At 40.2% G+C, this 19,251-nt stretch overlaps 1 protein-coding gene across 4 annotated transcripts in view; it reads right to left on the bottom strand.

Moving 5' to 3' along the window:
* GAREM1 (GRB2 associated regulator of MAPK1 subtype 1) overlaps positions 1-19,251 on the bottom strand; it is a 205,157-nt gene that overhangs the window by 13,281 nt on the left and 172,625 nt on the right. For all 4 annotated transcript variants that reach the window (XM_060170716.1, XM_060170717.1, XM_060170719.1 and 1 more), the window contains exon 4: positions 9,440-10,612. In XM_060170716.1, coding sequence (XP_060026699.1) covers positions 9,440-10,612 — 1,173 coding nt within the window. The remainder of the gene's footprint in view (positions 1-9,439; positions 10,613-19,251) is intronic.

Genomic DNA, 19,251 nt, shown 5'->3' with positions numbered 1-19,251 from the left:
AGATTGCTTTGGGAAGTATGGTCATTTTAACAATATTAATTTTTCCAATCCAAGAGCATGCGAATATCTTTCCGTTTCCTTGAATCATCTTCAATTTCCTTTATTAATGTTTTATAGTTCTCAGCATACACGTCTTTCACCTCCTTGGTCGGGTTTTTTTTTAAGATTGACTTTTAAAAACAATTATTTTTTTTTGGCTGCACTGGGTCTTAGTTGTGGCATGTGGCATATGGCATCTTTTTGTTGTGGCGCATGGGCTTAGTTGCCCTGCAGCATGTGGGACCTTAGTTCTCTGACCAGGGATCAAACTGGCGTCCCTTGCATTGAAGACAGATTCTTCTACTGGACCACCAGGGAAGTCCTGGTCAGGTTTATTCCTTTTTTTTTTTTGATGTGATTAGAAGGGCTTTTTTTTTTTTTTTTTAACATTCCCTTTCTGATATTTCATTGCTAGTGTAAAGAAATGCAACAGATTTCTGTATGTTAATCTTATATCCTGCTAACTTGCTGAATTTGTGCATCAGTCTAGTAGTTTTTGTATGGAGTCTTTAGGGTTTTCTATATATAGTATCATGTCATCTGCATATAATGACAATTTTACCTCTTCTCTTCCAATTTGGATAACTTTTATTTCTTTTTCTTGTCTGACTGCTGTGGCTAGGACTTCCAATACTATGTTGAATAGAAATGGTGAGAGTAGGCATCCTTGTCTTGTTCCAGAATTTAGTGGGAAGGCTTTCAGCTTTTCACTGTTGAGTATTATACTGCCGGTGGGTTTGTGGTAAATAGCTTTTACTATGTTGAGATATGTTCCCTCTATACCCACTTTGGTAAGAGTTTTTATGGTGAATGGATGCTTTTTCTGCATCTACTGAGTGATCATTTGGTTTTTGTCTTTTCTTTTGTTGATGTGGTGTATCACATTGATTAATTTGCTATGTTGAACCATCCTTGTGACCCTGGGATGAATCCAACTTGGTTGTGGTGTAAGATCTTTTTAATGTGTTGTTGGATTTGGTTTGAAAATATTTTGTTGAGAATTTTTGCATCTATATTCATCAAAGATATTGGCCTGTAATTTTCTTTTTTGGTACTGTCTTGGTCTGGCTTTGGTATCAGGGTGATGGTGGTTTCATGGAATGTCTTTGGGCATACATTCCTTCCTTCCTCTTCAATCTTCTGGAAGAGTATGAGAAGGATCAGTATACGTTCTTTTTTCTATGTTTGGTAGACTTCACCTGTGAAACCATCTGGTCCTGGACTTTTGTTTGTAGGGAGTTTTTAAAATTACGGACACTATTTCACTTCTAGTGATCTGTCTGTTCAAATTATCTATTTCTTCTTGATTCAGTTTTGGTGGGCTGTACGTTTCTAGAAACTTGTCCGTTTCTTCTAGGTTGTTGAATTTGTTGGCATATAATTGTTCATAGTGTTCTCTTATTTTATTTTATTTTGTATTTCTGTGGTATCAGTTATTTCTCCTTTTTCATTTCTTATTTTGTATATTTGGGTCCTCTTTCTTTTCTCTTTGGTGAGCCTAGCCAGAGGTTTGTCAATTTTGTTTACCCCTCAAAGAACCAGCTCTTGTTTTTTTTGATTTTTTTTTTCTATTGCTTTTTAAATCTCTATTTTATTTATGTCCTCTCTGATCTTTATTATTTCCTTCCTTCTGCTCACTTTAGATTTTATTTTTCTTTTTCTAATTCTTTTAGGTGGTAGGTTAGGTTGTTTGAGATTTTTCCTGTTCTTTGCGGAAGGCATGTATCACTATGAACTTCTCTCTAAGAACTGCTTTTGCTGCATCCCATAGATTTTGTATGGTTGTGTTTCTATTTTCATTTGTCTCAAAGTATTTTTTGATTTCCTCTTTCATTTTGTTGTTCACCCACTGGTTTTTTAGTACCATGTTGTTCAGTCTCCATGTAATCATTTTTTTCTTATTTCTTTTCCTGTGGTTGATTTCTAGTTTCATGCCATTGTGGTCAGAAAAGAAGCTTGAAATAACTTCTATACTCTTAAATTTGTTGAGGCTTGTTTTGTGCCCTTGTATGCGGTCAATCCTAGAAAATGTTCTGTGTGCACTTGAAAAGAATGTGTATTCTGGTTTTTTTCTGGATGTAATGTCCTAAACGATATCAATTAAGTCTAACTGTTCTATTGTATCCTTTAGGATCTCTGCTGCCTTACTGATTTCTGTCTAGAAGATGTGTCTATTGATGTGAGTGGGGTGTTAAAGCCTTCTACTATTATTGTATTCCCATCAATTTCTCCCTTTATGTCTACTGGTACTTGTTTTATGTATTTGGATGCTCCTATATTGGGTGCATATATTTTGAGGATGTAATATCCTCTTCCTGTCTTGATTCCTTTATCACTATATAGTGTCCTTCTTTATGGCCTTTGTTTTAAAGTCTATTTTGTCTGACATGAGTAGTGAGACCCCCACTTTTCTGTCATTTCCATTTGCATGAGTTATCTTTTTCCATCCCCTCACTTTCAGTCTGTGTGTCCTTTGCCATAAAGTGGGTATCTTTTTTATGCGTTGCCTACAATAAGCAGCATATTATAGGCTCTTGTTTTTTAATCCAACCTGCCATTCCCCTGTCTTTTGATTGGAGCATTTAGTCTACTGACACTTAAAGTAATTATTAATAGATATCTATTTATTGCCATTTTAAACCTTGTTTTCCAGTTGATTTTGTATTTCTTCTTTGTCCATTTCTTTTTCTTTTTGTGGTTTATGGTTTCCTGTTATATTATGCTTGTGTTCTCTTCTTTTTGGTTTTTGTAAGTCGATTTTATGTGTTGATTCGTGGTTACCTCGTTTTTTCAAGTATTTTAACCCCTTCTTATCTACTTGCTTTTAAACTGGTAGTCATATAGGCTCAAACACATTCTAAAAAAAAACAAACAAAAAAGTCTACATTTTATTCCTCTCCTCTCCCACATTTTATGATTTTGATGTCCTCTTTTACATCTTCATATTTATCCTTTTGCTGTTCATTGTGGCTGTCATCACTTTCAAAAAAATCTTTTTGATTTTTAAAAAATTCCGTCTACTGGCTTATTAAGTGATTTACTTTCCAATTGTGATTTTCTCTTTCCTATACCTTCTTGCTTCTCTTCCATTTAGAAAAGACCTTTCAATATTTCTTTTAGGATAGGTTTAGTATTGCTGTATTCTTTTAGTTTTTGCTTGTCTGAGAAATTCTTTCTCTGTCCTTCTAAATGATAATCTTGCTAGGTAGCGTATCCTATTGCAGATTTGTCCCTTTCAGAACTTTGACTATATCTTGCCATTCCTTTCTGTCCTGCAAATGTTTCTATTAAGAAATTAGCTGATAGCCTTATGGGGGGTTCCCCTGTAATTAACTCTTTGTTTTTCTGTTGCTGCCTTTAGAATCCTTCCTCTCTTTAACTTTTTCCATTTCTATTATAATATGGCTTGGTGTAGGTCTGTTTGGGTTCATCTTGTTTGGGACCCTCTGTGCTTCCTGTACCTGGATATCTGTTTCCTTCTTTAGGTTCGGGAAGTTTTCAGCCATAATTTCTTCAAACACATTTTTGAACCCCTTTTCTCTTTCTTCTCCTTCTGGGGTCCCTATTATGTGTAGATTGGCATGCTTTATATTATCCCATAGGTTTCTTATTTTGCTTTCATTTTTTTCCCCCTCCAGTTTGGCTTTCTGTGTTCTGATTGGATGATTTCCATTATTCTATCTTCCAGAACACTTATTTGTTCTTCTGCATTATTCAATCTGCTATTCACTGCCTTTAGCTCAGTCAGTTTTCATCTCAGCAAATGAGTTTTCTAATTTTTCCTGGCTCCTCTTTTATAGTTTCTACAGTAGTTCCTTTTTACAGTAATCTGCATTCCTATTGATAGCCCTTCTTAATTCCTTCAGTATTTTCATTATCTCCTTTTAAACTTGGTGTCTATTAGACTGAAGAGGTCTGTTTCATTGTTTGTTCTTTCAAGGGAATTCTCTTCATCTTTTAATTGGGAGTGTTTCCTCTGCTTCTTAATTTTATTTATATTTCTCTTACTCTATGAATTTAGGAGAAACAATTATCTACTGTGGTCTTGGAGGGCTATTTTTATGTGGGAGCATCCTGTGTAGCCTGGGTTCGTTTTTTTGGTGCAAGGCTGTTTTTAGTATGCATGTCCTGCTGCCTCTTACCTCAGTGTTTGCTGGTTGTAGAGTAGAATTAATTCTTACAGCTCAATTCTTAAGAATCAGTTCTCTCGGTTTTTAAACAATACATTTTTATGACTTTTTCTTAATTTGGGTAGTCTTGTGAGGGCCCTCATTCTGTTGGGTGGACACATCCAGGTGTGACACCTGGTAGCACCATGACCTAGCCTCGCCATGCCTAATGGAATTAGTCAAGGCAACTTCTCAGCTTTAATATTTCTAGAGAGGTTTTCCTAGGAATTTCAGTTTCTTGATACATATTTGCAGCCTTAGAACCACATGTGGCTTTTTCATAGGTACTCTATAGTTCTACAAAACCTCCAAATCCCCCATGAAAGGATTACATATTATTGGGGCCCACAGGATGCTGAGCATTTCTGTAGCTCTTTTCTTGGTTTGTCATGATTACACTTTTGGCTCCACAGGTAGGTAACTAAAACACATAACATCTAGCTTATCAAGCAGACATTTTAAAAGTCAGATGAAAAGAATGTTTTGCTACTTTTCAAGCCTGTTAGGATGCACTTTTGGAATGCGGGGATGACTGTCCCCTGCCTGTGCGCTCTCTGCTGGTCTGTCTGTGGAGGTAGGTGTCCTTGTCCCCATCAGCTTCTACGACTCTCTGGAGAGGCCTTACACCTTAGGCAAGGAAGGACAGGGGAAATAACCTCCAAAAAATTATTTTCTGTCTAACCCTAAAAAAGAATGCATCCCATATTAAGTTACCGCTACTATTTATTGAATGCTTACCGAGTGCCAGGGAAAACTGCCAAGTACTTTGTATAATACAATAATGCAATGAAGACACTGTTATTAATTGCCGCAGGAACTGACTCAGAAAGTTAGTTTGCCCGAGGTGTGAAGCTATGAAGCTACTAAGTGGCAGAGTGAGGACGCAAATCCACGTGTGGCTCTTAGACATGATGTTTTGTGCCTCTAATGACCCATCACGTAGTGTGGCAGATCACTCCTCTCTGCTCCTGGTGAAATTCCACTGAGAAGGGAAATGAAGACTCTCAGGATGCTTGGTGTCCCCTGCTATTTTCTCATCAGCTGCTCAGTCTGCAGATTCAGACTCCTGGATAGTGCAGTCTTTTCGGGCACCTACTGATCTAGGTGCAGTGTAGATCTGGATTAAATTCGTCCTTTATGTCTTATTTTTCTCAAACATCAATAAGACAGTGTGCTCCATTACAGGAACTTTATGTATGATAGACTTCAGCCTTGTAACAATGAATGTATGCTACCACAATCCATCTTACAATTCAGTCCCTACTGCTTCTCGTATTGTCATTGTCAGGGGGCATCCTGTCAATCCCAAAGGTTAACAAATTCTTCATCCACACTGCAGGAAAACTTGCTTTAAACCAGTGGTTTCGACCTAGAGCTCCTTTTATGATTTTTCTTTCATGAATCTCAAGAATCGCTCCACGTTAACATCCAACCAAGAGTGAATGCACTTTTGTTTTTCTGTTACTAAAGACAGACAGAGGACATGAATTAATCCCTGGGTTCTGGGGTCCTCAGGTTTGATACTACTGCACACATAGCTATAGAAGAGTTGTGATCCAGTAGTTTTGATACTGATTTGTAATTTACTGCATTGACCAGAATAGTCTAAGAGTCAAACATTGTATTTATAGATTTCATGCACTATCAAGCCTTCCCGTCACTGCTCTCCAAAATGGCATCTTCCAAAGAGGAAAAAAAAAAAAAAAATCACAGAAAAAAGGCAGCTCTTGAAGACTGTCACTTGTAGAGAGTATCTGGGTAAATATTTTAGACATTATCAGCCAACAGCCAGAAAATTAAAATTATGGAATGAGGCCCACAATGTTACGAAATAGAGGATGTGTTTAGAACATATGAACCAATTAAGGATAACCCACTCAAGAGGAACTGTCAGGTCATTCTGATTTGAGGGCGCTCTGCACAATTTAAAAAAATGAAAATGTCACCACTCAGTAAGCTGGGCAGCTCCCCAGCTTGGGCTCATCTGCAACAATTTCTCTTCTGTGCCTGGAACCAGGAGCTGTTTACTCTTCCCTGGGATGTTCCAGTTGGGGAGGGGAATAGCCTCTTATTGTTGGGAAAGGTAAGTGGCAGTGTTTTGTGTTTAAAGAAAAAAAACCTTTGTATTTAACGATCTTTACAAAGGTACAGACTAGAGCATAATTCTAAGTAGCCACATCAAGTATAAAGTATATTAACAGGGCTAAACTGATCACTCCTCCACTGAGGATTTTCTGTTTGGCCCCATAGCCTAGTTTTCCATTTTAGCATATGGGTAGGACAGTGGTCAAGCATTAACCAGATGATACCGGAACTGCAGCACACTGCTGGAAACATAGCAAGAATTACTGTTGAAGGAGAAAGATTTTATCTCATTTACAGAAACAAAGACTATCAAAATCTGCTGGAGAAAGAGCACAGATATTTGCTGTAACTTAGGACCCTGAAGTAGGGAGTGAAGAATAGAATAAGGAGAAAAGGCACAGGCTGACATACACTGTAGTGGAGCCACTGTCCCTCTAGATATTAACATGACTGGGACACGGACTGTGGCAAAGCAGCGTTCATTTGCCAATTATCAGCTCTGCTTCCCTTTCTATGGCCCAGCTTTTTCCCAGGACCCACCCCACTGTCACTATCCAAAGAAGTTTAATTCTGTGGGAGCACTTGAATGTATGCCCCATTAAAGTTCCCTTTTGAAAGCTACAAGCTGAAGCCACATCTAACAGTTATGACGTTCTCCGGATCCCACGCACATCCTAAAACTGGAAAATTTGTTTCATGGTCACAGAACCAATAAAAGACATGACTTCATTTGAAATGCCTAATTCTTAAAAAAAGAAAATTAAGTAATTTCACGTGTTTATAAAAAGTCTTTATGATTAGAGCATTCTATAAACACCGAATATGCTCTGAGAAGGTTCTCTTATGTCATAAGAAATTACGGCTTAGACTGGAGGCCCAAACCTTTTCTTCTGCTGTGAGATTTGCTTTTAGTTTCAAATTTAACTCTAACGTTTTTCTTTTAGTACCAGGGTCAAGATAGGGCCTCTTAATATTTGTGTTCTTACTCATCTTTCACTAGCCTCAGTGAAAACAATCACTGCCAGTTTCCTACCTCAAGACTTGGTTATGTAAATAACTGGGTGGGACCACCTTGGATGAGTCAATCGATCAGTCAACAAACAGGAGTCCCCGTTATGTGCCAGGTGGGCCCAGAGTTCTATAGGAAAAGCTCATGTGGTCACATTCCTGTTGAAGAGAAGGCTCCAAGCTTCAAGCAACATCACATACACAGGTAAGTTGAGACGTCCCTAAAAATGCCTGAAGTACTTACTAGGAGTGTCCCCTCACCTTTTAACCTGTTTTTTGGGGGAACACCATCTGACATGAATAAAAGAACCAAGGACTCTGACTCCACCAAGACTCCCCCCAAATATTCCACAACCCCTACTGGATACGGGGATCTCTGGGCTTGTGCCTTAAGATCCCTGGTAGATCTTGTAAGGAGCAGGGGAAAGTAGAGACCTGCAATTTCTGGGGAGTTGTTATGTCCTGGAATAAACAGCTGGAGGTGGGTCTTCTCTCAGGAAAGCTTTGCAGCAGTGAGGGCTCTGCATGGACAGCTATGTATGACACCCAGCACAAAGTGCTGCCTGGTGTCCAGAGCTGTCCATGACCTGGTTCCAGCCTTGAAGACACCACTGCCCTTCATACTCCCTCTTCAACCCTATTCCACTTGCCCGGCAAAACTCTGCATTTTCCCTCATCTGCCCTTGCCTTTGCTCAAGCCATTCTGTCTGGAACGCCCTTCTTTCCCATCTCTCTGCTCTTTCCATTCATGTATATGCTCTTGGCTCATCTGAAATGTCATCTCCATGAAGGCTTCTCTCGCACAACTAGAAGTTCTTTTCTCCTCTGAACTCCCCCCATACATGACCTATGTATACTTCCCACATTTTAACTTGTATAGTAGTCCTCTCTTTTCATCTGTTACCTTCCCTACAAAAGGGGAAGTTGCTAGAGTCCAGGGTCATGATTTCAGTGGTCACTGATGCTGACTTTTCTAGTATCTAGCCCATGGTTTTGATACGAGGCTCTACACAGCCCTGTGTTTCCAGAGAGGTGTCCTGAGACCACCTGGTGGGGGCAGAGTAGACAGGGCCAAGGGGAGACCCCATCCCTCCAATCTGTCCTTCAGTCAGATGGGTTTTGATTGTAATTCTTCTATTTATTGTGATCTGTGTTAGTTTTCTTTTTTTTTTCTTTTAAAGGATTCTGCTAGAGATAGAAAAAAAGGAAACCACTACCACAGATACTGTCAAATAAATGAACAGAATTACACCCTATGCCTCAAGCGCTTTCGCCCTTCAGATATAATGAAATCCAATGATCAAAAATGAGTCGTGAAGGTTCAGAGTGCCTGTCAATCAAAGAACATGGTCAAAACAGAGGGCTCTTTCTCCTGTCCTGTATGACCTTTTACATTAAAATCTGATAGACTCCTCCTCAGCTGAGTGAGTTACGTTTGAGGTGGTAAGCAAAACCGGGCTGCCACCTGTGTGTGTATGTGTGGTGTGTAAGTGAGCACCCCCATGATGCTTTGATCTCAGTGTAACTGTGAGGAGAGAGTTACAAATGATGCTGATGTCTCTTGATCTCTCCTTCCCCCAAATAAATCCACTCCTCCTTCAGTCCGCATCAGCGGTAAGTGGCACCAATAATCCACTCTGCTGCTCAGGCTACACATCTAGGAGTTTCTCCTGATTTCTCTCTTTCCTTCACTACCCACATCCAATTTAATCAGTAAATACTGTTGGTTCCACCTCTGAAACATGATCCGAAGCAGCTCGTTTCTCCCTGCCATCTGCTGCTACCAACTGCTGTAGTTCAGGGTGTCATCATTTCATACCTGTTACCATATTCATCCCTCTTATCTGGTCTCTGCCTTCTGCTCTCCCCTCGCTGTTATCCGTTCTCTAGGCAGCATGTTTAAACCTCTCCTAATAAAAATTCTCCAAGAGTTTCTCATCAAATGTAGAGTAAAACTCTAACTCCCAAATGGTAAAAATAATCCAGCAAATATTTCTGTTTCACTCCAAATTAAGCAAATTGCTCATTCTGATAATCTTCCATTGGGGAGTTTTCTTTAAGAAAGAAAATAAATTAGCAGATGACTGAGTAGAGAGATAGAAGGACCGGCACATCACCCAAAACCAGAAAGGACTTACGGCTTCAGATTTGGGAGGCACTGGAGGTGGAGGTAGGGCAATCTCTGAAGACTTCATTGCTGCTCCCAGAGTTCCGGGGACAGGAAGGGGAGAAGGTGCACATTTGGACCGGACAGAACCTCGAAACTGATCACATCTGCTCTTCTCGCTCAGGGAGCGAGTGAGAGGCGGATGGCTGGGCTTGCCTTCTTCCAGCCACAGCTCTTCATAAGGAAGTTCTGACTTCCCTGTGATGCCCACTGATTCTTCACTAGCTTCTGGGAAAAGGTAGTCGCTCCCACTATCACCCGAGTCCTGATAGGGCAGGATGTCATGAGGAAAGGGGGCCCACTCTCCCCCCAGGTCCCTGCAGCCGTGGAGGTTCACCTCACTGTTGCCATGGAGATTGTTGCCATACACACAGACGGAGAGCCGGTGGAAGGACTGGGTGAGCTCATCGCGAGCGTAGCTAAGGGAATTGGGAACGTGGTTGTGGCCAGTGCACCGGCCCTTCTTGGGGCTCTTACAGTCCTCATTCCAGTCGGTCTTCACATCGCGGACCGCCCGTGAATACTCATCGATGTCGAACTGTTCTTGGCAGATACCCAGCCAGTGATGGACCAGGGTTTCAGGCCATACTTCCCCCTTCACCAGGTGTTCCGGGAGGCTAAACTTGGGGACAGTCAAGTGCAAAGGGAAGTGCATGGGGAGGATCTTGTTGTTCCGCAGCACACAGCAAACCACCACTGTCTTGGTCTGGATGTTCACAAACTTGTAGCGGTGCCCCTCACGGATGAAGTGGAGGTCATACGGGTTCCTCGGTGGAGGGCTGGGCACGGTCACGTTCACGGGAAGTCTGGTTTTCTCCACAATGTTGCGGATGGTGTGCTCGCCCTCCTGCATCTGAAGCTCCAGAGGGCTTCGGGTGCTGAACCTGCCCTTGCACTGGAATGGGAGGCTGATGCTCTCGTTGGTCCGGTGATTCATGCAAATGAGGCACGGCATTTTGCCTTTTCCCAGCTTGCTGATGGAATTGAGCTTCCCAATCTTTTTGAAGATGGTGTTGAGTCGTGACTTCTCCTTGAAAGTCTTTGCATAAAGGATTTCTGCCTGGCCCATGAGAGTGAGTTCATCCCCCGTACAAAGGGTGATGTTGTAAACTTCGGTGTCTTCATTGCATTCACCTGAAGCAACCTACAATAGGATAAATCAAATTTTAGGGTAGTTGTCTTTAGTTTATTCACGCAGAGAAGTAGTGAACACGCTGTTAAGACACACATGCATACACAAAGGAAAATGCTGTTTTATTTTAATACTAAATTTAGACAATCCATTTCTCCTGTAATATTTATGTGGTTAACAATAACAAGATGATGTTAGTTTAGACTTTTAAAAGCATTTTTTTTTTCTGAAGAAGAAGGTACCCTGTATTCATTTGTAACATTTTGGGAAATACAGAAGAAAAACACCCAAAAATTAACACCCATGAACCTGATGCAGATACAGCCATGGTTAATGGTTTGATAAACATCCTTCTAGTTTCTTTTCCTATGTATTCTACCATATGGATAATTATTTGGGGACATTAGTATTATCACTGTATCATTTTCAGTTATAAAAATGCTTTCATGAATATCACTGTAGAAAATTCTTTTTAAACTATTAAAATTCTAATTTCTTACCTTTAAAAATTTGCTAATTTTATTAAATGTTCTAAAATTGGGACAAAGGATTTAAAAAATGTCCTCTTTCTCCCCATTCTTCTATTTATTATGAAAACTATTCATATTCATTGGAAGAAATATTAGAAAATACAGATATAAAAATGAACAATTTCTACACAACTTGACCACTAAAGATAACCTGTTAACAATTTTATATAAATGGAAAGAAAAGACAGAGATAAGACAGCAGAGTAGAAGATGTGAGCTCACTTCTCCTTACAAAAACAGCAAAATCACAACTAACTGATGAACAACCATCGACAAAAAAACAAACCACTGGAATCTATCAGAAAAGACATTCTACATCCAAAGACAAAGAAGAAGCCACGATGAGATGGTAGGAGGGGGCACAACTGCAATAAAATCAAATCCCATACCTGCTGGGTGGGCGACCCACAAACTGGAAAATAATTGTACCACAGAAGTTCTCCCACAGGAGTGAAAGTTCTGAGCCCCATGTCAGGCTCCCCAGCCTGTGGGTCTGGCAACAGGAGGAGAAGCCCCTAAAGAATCTGGCTTTGAAGGCCAGCGGGGTTTGATCTCAGGAATTCCACAGGATTGGGGGAAACAGAGACTCCACTCTTGGAGGGTGCACACAAAGTCTCATGTGCATCAGGACCCAGGAAAAAAAGCAGTGACCTCATAAGAGCCTGGGCCAAATCTATCTGCTGTGGAGGGTCTCCTGCAGCAATGGGGGCAGCTTTGGCTCACTGCGGCAACAAAGACACTGGTGGCAGTAGTTCTGGGGAGTACTAATTGGTGTGAGCCCTAGAGGAGGTGGCCATTTTCTCTCCAAGACCTGGACCCACTCAACAGCCTGTAGGCTCTAGTGCTGGGACACCTCAGGCCAAACAATCAACAGGGAGGGAACACAGCCCCATCCATCAAGAGACAGGCTGCTTAAAGTCTTCCTGAGTATACAGCTGCCCACTAAACATGCCCCTTGACACAGCCCTGCCCAACAGACAAACAAGACCCAGCTGCACCCACCAGTGGGGAGGAACCAGTCCCTCCCACCAGGAAGCCTGCACAAGACTCTTAGACAGCCTCATCCACCAGGGGGCAGACAGCAGAAGAACTACAAGCCTGCGGTAAGGAAACCACAATCATAGAAAGTTAGACAAAATGAGATGGCAGAGGAGTATGTCCCAGATGAAGGAACAAGATAAAACCCTAGAGAACAACTAAGTGAAGTGGAGATAGGCAATCTACTCAAGAAAGAATTTAGAGCAATGATAGTAAAGATGATCCAAGATCTCAGAAAAAGAATGGAGGCACAGATTGAGAAGACAGAAGAAATGTTTAACAAAGACCTAGAAGAACTAAAGACCAAACAAAAAGAGATGAACAACCCAAAAACTGAAATGAAAAATACACTGGAAGCAACCATTAGCAGAGTAACTGAGGCAGAAGAATGGATAAGTGAGCTGGAAGACAGAATGGTGGAAATCACTGCTGCAGAACAGAATAAAGAAAAAAAAAATGAAAAGAAATGAGGACAGCCAAAGAGACCTCTCAGACAACATTAAACGTATTTGAATTATAGAGGTCCCAGAAGGAGAAGAGAGAGAAAAAATACCTGAGAAAATATTTGAAGAGATAATAGCTGAAAACTTCCCTAACATGAGAAAGGAAACAGTCCACCCAGGTAGAGGAAGTGCTGAGAGTCCCAGGTAGGATAAACCCAAGGAGGAACATGCTGAGACACACAATAATCAAACTGACAAAAATTAAAGACAAAGAAAAAATACTAAAAGCAACAAGAGAAAAGCAACAAATAACATAGAAGAGAACTCCCATAAGGTTATCAGCTGGTTTCTCAGCAGAAACTCTGCAGGCCAGAAGGGAGAGGCATGATATATTTAAAGTAATGAAAAGGAAGAACCTACAACCAAGAATACTCTACCCAGCAAGGTTCTCATTCAGATTTGACAGAGATATCAAAAGCTTTACAGACAAGAAAAAGCTAAGAGGATTCAAATTCAGCACCACCAGACCAGCTTTGCAACAAATGCTAAAAGAACTTCTCTAGGCAGAAAAGGCCACAACTACAAATAAGAAAATTATGAATGGAAAAGCTCAATGGTAAAGGCAAACATAAAGTAAAGGTAGGAAATCACCCACACACAAATATGATATCAAAACCAGCAATCATGGGGGACTTCCCTGGTGGCACAGTGGATAAGACTCCGTGCTCTCAATGCAGGGGGCCGAGTTCGATCTCTGGTCAGGGAACTAGATCCCACATGCATGCTGCAACTAAGAGTTTGCATGCCACAACTAAGGAGCCCTTGTGCTGCAGCTAAGAAGCCCGCAAGCCGCAACTAAGGATCCTGTGAGCTGCAAGTAAGGAGCCCACTGCTCCAACAAAGACCCAGAGCAACCAAGCTAATAAATAAATAAATATTTAAAAAACCCAGCAATCGTGAGAAGAGGAGAGTATAATGCAGGATATTAGAAATGCATTTGAAATTAAAAGACCAGCAACTTAAAACAATCTTGTTTATATATAGTCTGCTATAACAAAAACTCATGGTAACAGCAAACCAAAAATCTACAATAGATACACATACAAAAAAGAATAAGGAATCCAAACACAACACTAAAGTTAGTCGTCAAATCACAAGAGAACAAAAGAGGAAGGGAAGAAAAAACACCTATAAAAACAAATCAAAAACAATTAACAAAATGGCAATAAGAACATACATATTGATAACTACCTTAAATGTAAATGGATTAAATGCTCCAACCAAAAGACACAGACTGGCTAAATGGATACAAAAACAAGACCCGTATATATGGTGTATACAAGAGACGCACTTCAGATCTAGGGACACACAACAGACTGAAAGTGATGGGATGGAAAAAGGTATTCCACACAAATGGAAATCAAAAGAAAGCTGGAGTAGCAATACTCATATCAGACAAAACAGACTTTAAAATAAAGACTGTTATAAGAGACAAAGGAGGACACTACATAATGGTCAAGGGAATCAATCCAAGAAGATATAACAACTGTAAATATATATGCACCCAACATAGGAGCACCTCAATATATAAGGCAAATATTAACAGTCATAAAAGGAGTAATCGACAGTAATACATAGTGGAGGACTTTAACACCCTACTTTCATCAATGGACAGATCATCCAGACAGAAGATCAATAAGGAAACACAGGCCTTAAATGACACACTGGACTAGATGGACTTAATTGATATTTATAGAGCATTCCATCCAAAAGCAGCAGAATACAAATTCTTCTCAAGTGCACGTGGAACATTCTCCAGGACTAATCACATGCTGGGCCACAAAGTGAGTAAATTTAAGAAAATTGAAATCATATTAAGCATCTTTTATGATCACAACACCATGAGATTAGAAATCAACTACAAGAAAAAGACTGTAAAAACACAAACAGATGGAGGCTAAACAATATGCTCCTAAAAAAACCAATGGATCACTGAAGAAATTAAAGAGGAAATCAAAAAATACCTAAAGACAAATGAAAACAAAAGCGTGACGATCCAAAACCTATGGGACTCAGCAAAAGCAGTTCTGAGAGGGAAGTTTACTGCAATATAATCTTACCTCAGGAAACAAGAAAAATCTCAAATAAATAATCTAACCTTACACCTAAAGCAACTAGAAAAATAAGAACAAACAAAACCCAAAGTTAGTAGATGGAAAGAAATCATAAAGATCAGAGCAGAAATAAGGATGAAGAAAAAGCAGAAAAGATCAATGAAACTAAAAGCTGGTTCTTTGAAAAGATAAACAAAACTGATAAACCTTTAGCCACACTCATCAAGAAAAAAGGAGAGAGGACTCAAATCAATAAAATTAGATATGACAAAGGAGAAGTCACAACTGACACCACAGAAATACGAAGGATCATGAAAGACTACCATATATGCCAATAAAATGGACAACCTACAAGAAATGGACAAATTCTTTGAAAGGTACAATCTCCCAAGACTGAACCAGGAAGAAATAGAAAATATGAACAGACCAATCACAAGTACTCAAATTGAAACTGTGATTAAAGAACTCCCAACAAACAAAAGTCCAGGACCAGATGACTTCACAGGTAAATTCTATCAAACATTCAGAGAACACCTATCTTTCTGAAAGTATTACAAAAAATTGCAGAGGAAGGAACACTCCCAACTCATTCTGTGAGGCCACTATCACCCTGATACCAAAACCAGAAAAAGATACCACAAAGAAAGAAAATTACAGGCCAGTATCACTGATGAACAGTCGCAAAAACACTCAGCAAAATACTAGCTAACTAAATCCGACAATACTTTTTTTTTTTTTTGGAAGGCTTTCAGAACTAAAGTTTTTTTTTTAATACATCTTTATTGGAGTATAATTGCTTCACAATGCTATTTTAGTTTCTGTTGTACAACAAAGTGAATCAGCCATGTGCATACGTATATCCCCATATCCCCTCCCTCTTGAACCTCCCTCCCACCCTCTCTATCCTACCCCTCTATGTCACTGCAAAGCACCGAGCTGATCTCCCTATGCTATGCTGTTGCTTCCCACTAGCTATCTATTTTACATTTGGTAGTGTATATATGTTGATGTTACTCTCACTTCACCGCAGCTTCCCCCTCCCTCATGTCCTCAAGTCAATTTTCTATGTCTACATCTTTATTCCTGCCCTGCCCCTAGGTTCATCAGTACCATTTTTTTTTAGATTCCATATATATGTGTTAGCATATGGTATTTGTTTGTCTCTTTCTGACTTCCTTCACTCTCTATGACAGATTCTAGGTCCATCCACCTCACTACAAATAACTCAAATTCGTTTCTTTTTATGGCTGAGTAATATTGCATTGTATACATGTGCCACATCTTTATCCATTCATCTGTCGATGGCCATTTAGGTTGCTTCCATGTCCTGGCTGTTGTGAACAGGGCTGCAATGAACGCTGTGGTACATGTCTCTTTTTGAATTATGGTTTCTCAGGGTATGTGCCGAGTAGTGGGATTGCTGGGTCATGTGGTAGTTCAATTTTTTAGTTTTTTAAGGAACCACCATACTGTCCTCCATAGTGGTTGTATCAATTTACATTCCCACCAACAGTGCAGGAGGGTTCCCTTTCACTACACCCTTTCCAGCATTTATTGTTTCATTTTTTTGAAAATGGCCATTCTGTCAGGTGTGAGGTGATACCTCATTGTAGTTTTGATTTGCATTTCTCTAATAATTAGGGATGTTGAGCATCTTTTCATGTGCCTCTTGGTCATGTATATGCCTTTGGTGAAATGTCTATTTAGATCTTCCACTCATTTTTTAATTGGGTGGTTTCCAACAATACTTTAAAAGGATCACACACCATGATCAAGTGGGATTTATCCCAGGGATGCAAGAATTTTTCAATATCCGAAAATCAATCAGTGTGATACAGAACATCAACAAACTGAAGATTAAAACCCATGTGATCCAAAGACAAAGGAGAAGCCACAATGAGGTGGTAGGAGGGGCACAAACACAATAAAATCAAATCCCATTAATGCTGGGTGGGTGACTCACAGACTGGAGAACACTTATACCACAGAAGTCCACCCATTGGAGTGAAAATTCTGAGCCCCACGTCAGGCTTCCCAATCTGGGGGTCCGGCAATGGTAGGAGGAATTCCTAGAGAAATCAGACTTTGAAGGCAAGCAGGATTTGATTGCAGGACTTTGACAGGACTGGGGGAAACAGAGACTCCACTCTTGGAAGGCACACACAAAGTACTGTGCTCATCGCGACCCAGGGGAAGGAGCAGTGACCCATAGGAGACTGAAACAGACCTACCTGCTAGTGTTGGAGGGTCTCCTGCAGATGTTGGGGGCAGCTGTGTGTTACTGTGAGGACAAGGACACTGGCACAGAAATTCTGGGAAGTACTCCTTGGCATGAGCCCTCCCAGAGTCTGCCATTAGCCCCACTAAAGAGCCCGGGTAGGCTGCAGTGTTGGGTCGCCTCAGGCCAAACAACCAACAGGGAGGGAACCCAGCCCCACCCATCAGCAGACAAGTGGATTAAAGTTTTACTGAGCTCTGCCCACCAAAGCAAAAGCCAGCTGTACCCACCACCAGTCCCTCCCATCAGGAAACTTGCACAAGCCTCTTAGACAGCCTCATCCACCAGAGGGCAGACAGGAGAAGCAAGAACTACAATCCTGCAGCCTGTGGAACAAAAACCACATTCACAGGAAGATAGACAAGATGAAAAGGCAGAGGGCTATGTACCAGATGAAGGAACAAGATAAAACCCCAGAAAGACAACTTAATGAAGTGGAGATAGACAACCTTCCAGAAAAAGAAATCAGAATAATGATAGTGAAGATGATTCAGGACCCCGGAAAAAGAATGGAGGCAAAGATTGAGAAGATGCAAGAAATGGTTAACAAAGATCTAGAAGAATTAAAGAACAAAGAAACGGAGATGAACAATGCAAGAACTGAAATGAAAAATACACTAGAAGGAATCAATAGCAGAATAACTGAGGCAGAAGAACGGGTAAGTGACCTGGAAGACAGAATGGTGGAATACACTGCTGCAGAACAGAATAAAGATAAAAGAATGAAAAGAAATGAAGACAGCTTAAGAGACCTCTGGGACAACATTAAACACAACAACATTCGCATTATAGGGGTCCCAGAAGGAGAAGAGAGAGAGAAAGGACCCGAGAAAATATTTGAAGAGATTATAGTTGAAAATTTCCCTAACATGGGAAAGGAAATAGCCACCCAAGTCCAGGAAGTGCAGAGAGTCCCATACAGGATAAGACCAAGGAGAAACACGCCAAGACACATAGTAATCAAATTGGCAAAAATTAAAGGCAAAGAAAAATTATTGAAAGCAGCAGAGAAAAATGACAAATAACATACAAGGGAACTCCCATAAGGTTAAGAGCTGATTTCTCAGCAAAAGCTCTACAAGCCAGAAGGGAGTGGCATGATATACTTAAAGTGATGAAAGGGAAGAACCTACAACCAAGAGTACTCTGCCCGGCAAGGATCTCATTCAGATTTGATGGAGAAATCAAAAGCTTTACAGACAAGCAAAAGCTAAGAGAATTCAGCACCACCAAACCAGCTCTACAACAAATGCTAAAGGAACTTCTCTAAGTGGGAAACACAAGAGAAGAAAAGGACCTACAAAAACAAACCCCAAACAATTAAGAAAATGGTCATAGGAACATACATATCGATAATTACTTTAAACGTGAATGGATTAAATGCTCCAACCAAAAGGCACAGGCTTGCTGAATGGATACAAAAACAAGACCCATATATATGCTGTCTATAAGAGACCCACTTCAGACCTAGGGACACATACAGACTGAAAGTGAGGGGATGGAAAAAGATATTCCATGCAAATGGAAATCCAAAGAAAGCTGGAGTAGCAATACTCATATCAGATAAAATAGACTTTAAAAGAAAGAATGTTACAAGAGACAAGGAAGGACACTACATAATGATCAAGGGATCAATCCAAGAGCAAGATATAACAATTATAAATATATATGCACCCAACATAGGAGCACCTCAATACATAAGGCAACTGCTAAGAGCTCTAAAAGAGGAAATCGACAGTAAGACAGTAATAGTGGGGGACTCCTAACACCTCACACAAATGGACAGATCATCCAAACAGAAAATTAACAAGGAAACACAAGCTTTAAATGACACAACAGGCCAGACAGATTTAATTGATATTTATAGGACATTCCATCCAAAAACAGCAGATTACACTTTCTTCTCTAGTGCACATGGAACATTCTCCAGGATAGATCACATCTTGGGTCACAAATTAAGTTTCAGTAAATTTAAGAAAATTGAAATCATATCAAGCATCTTTTCTGACCACAATGCTGTGAGATTAGAAATCAATTACTGGGAAAAAATGTAAAAAACACAAACACATGGAGGCTGAACAGTATGTTACTAAATAACCAAGAGATCACTGAAGAAATCAGAGGAAATAAAGAAATACCTAGGGATAAATGACAATGGAAACACAATGATCCAAAACCTATGGGATGCAGCAAAGGCAGTCTAAGAGGGAAGTTTATAGCAATACAAGCCTACCTCAAGAAACGAGAA

The sequence above is a fragment of the Lagenorhynchus albirostris genome, chromosome 14, assembly GCF_949774975.1.
Source record: "Lagenorhynchus albirostris chromosome 14, mLagAlb1.1, whole genome shotgun sequence".
Taxonomy (NCBI): Eukaryota; Metazoa; Chordata; class Mammalia; order Artiodactyla; family Delphinidae; genus Lagenorhynchus; species Lagenorhynchus albirostris.
Note: the sequence above shows the minus strand (reverse complement) of the source record. Positions and strands in the feature narration are given on the sequence as shown.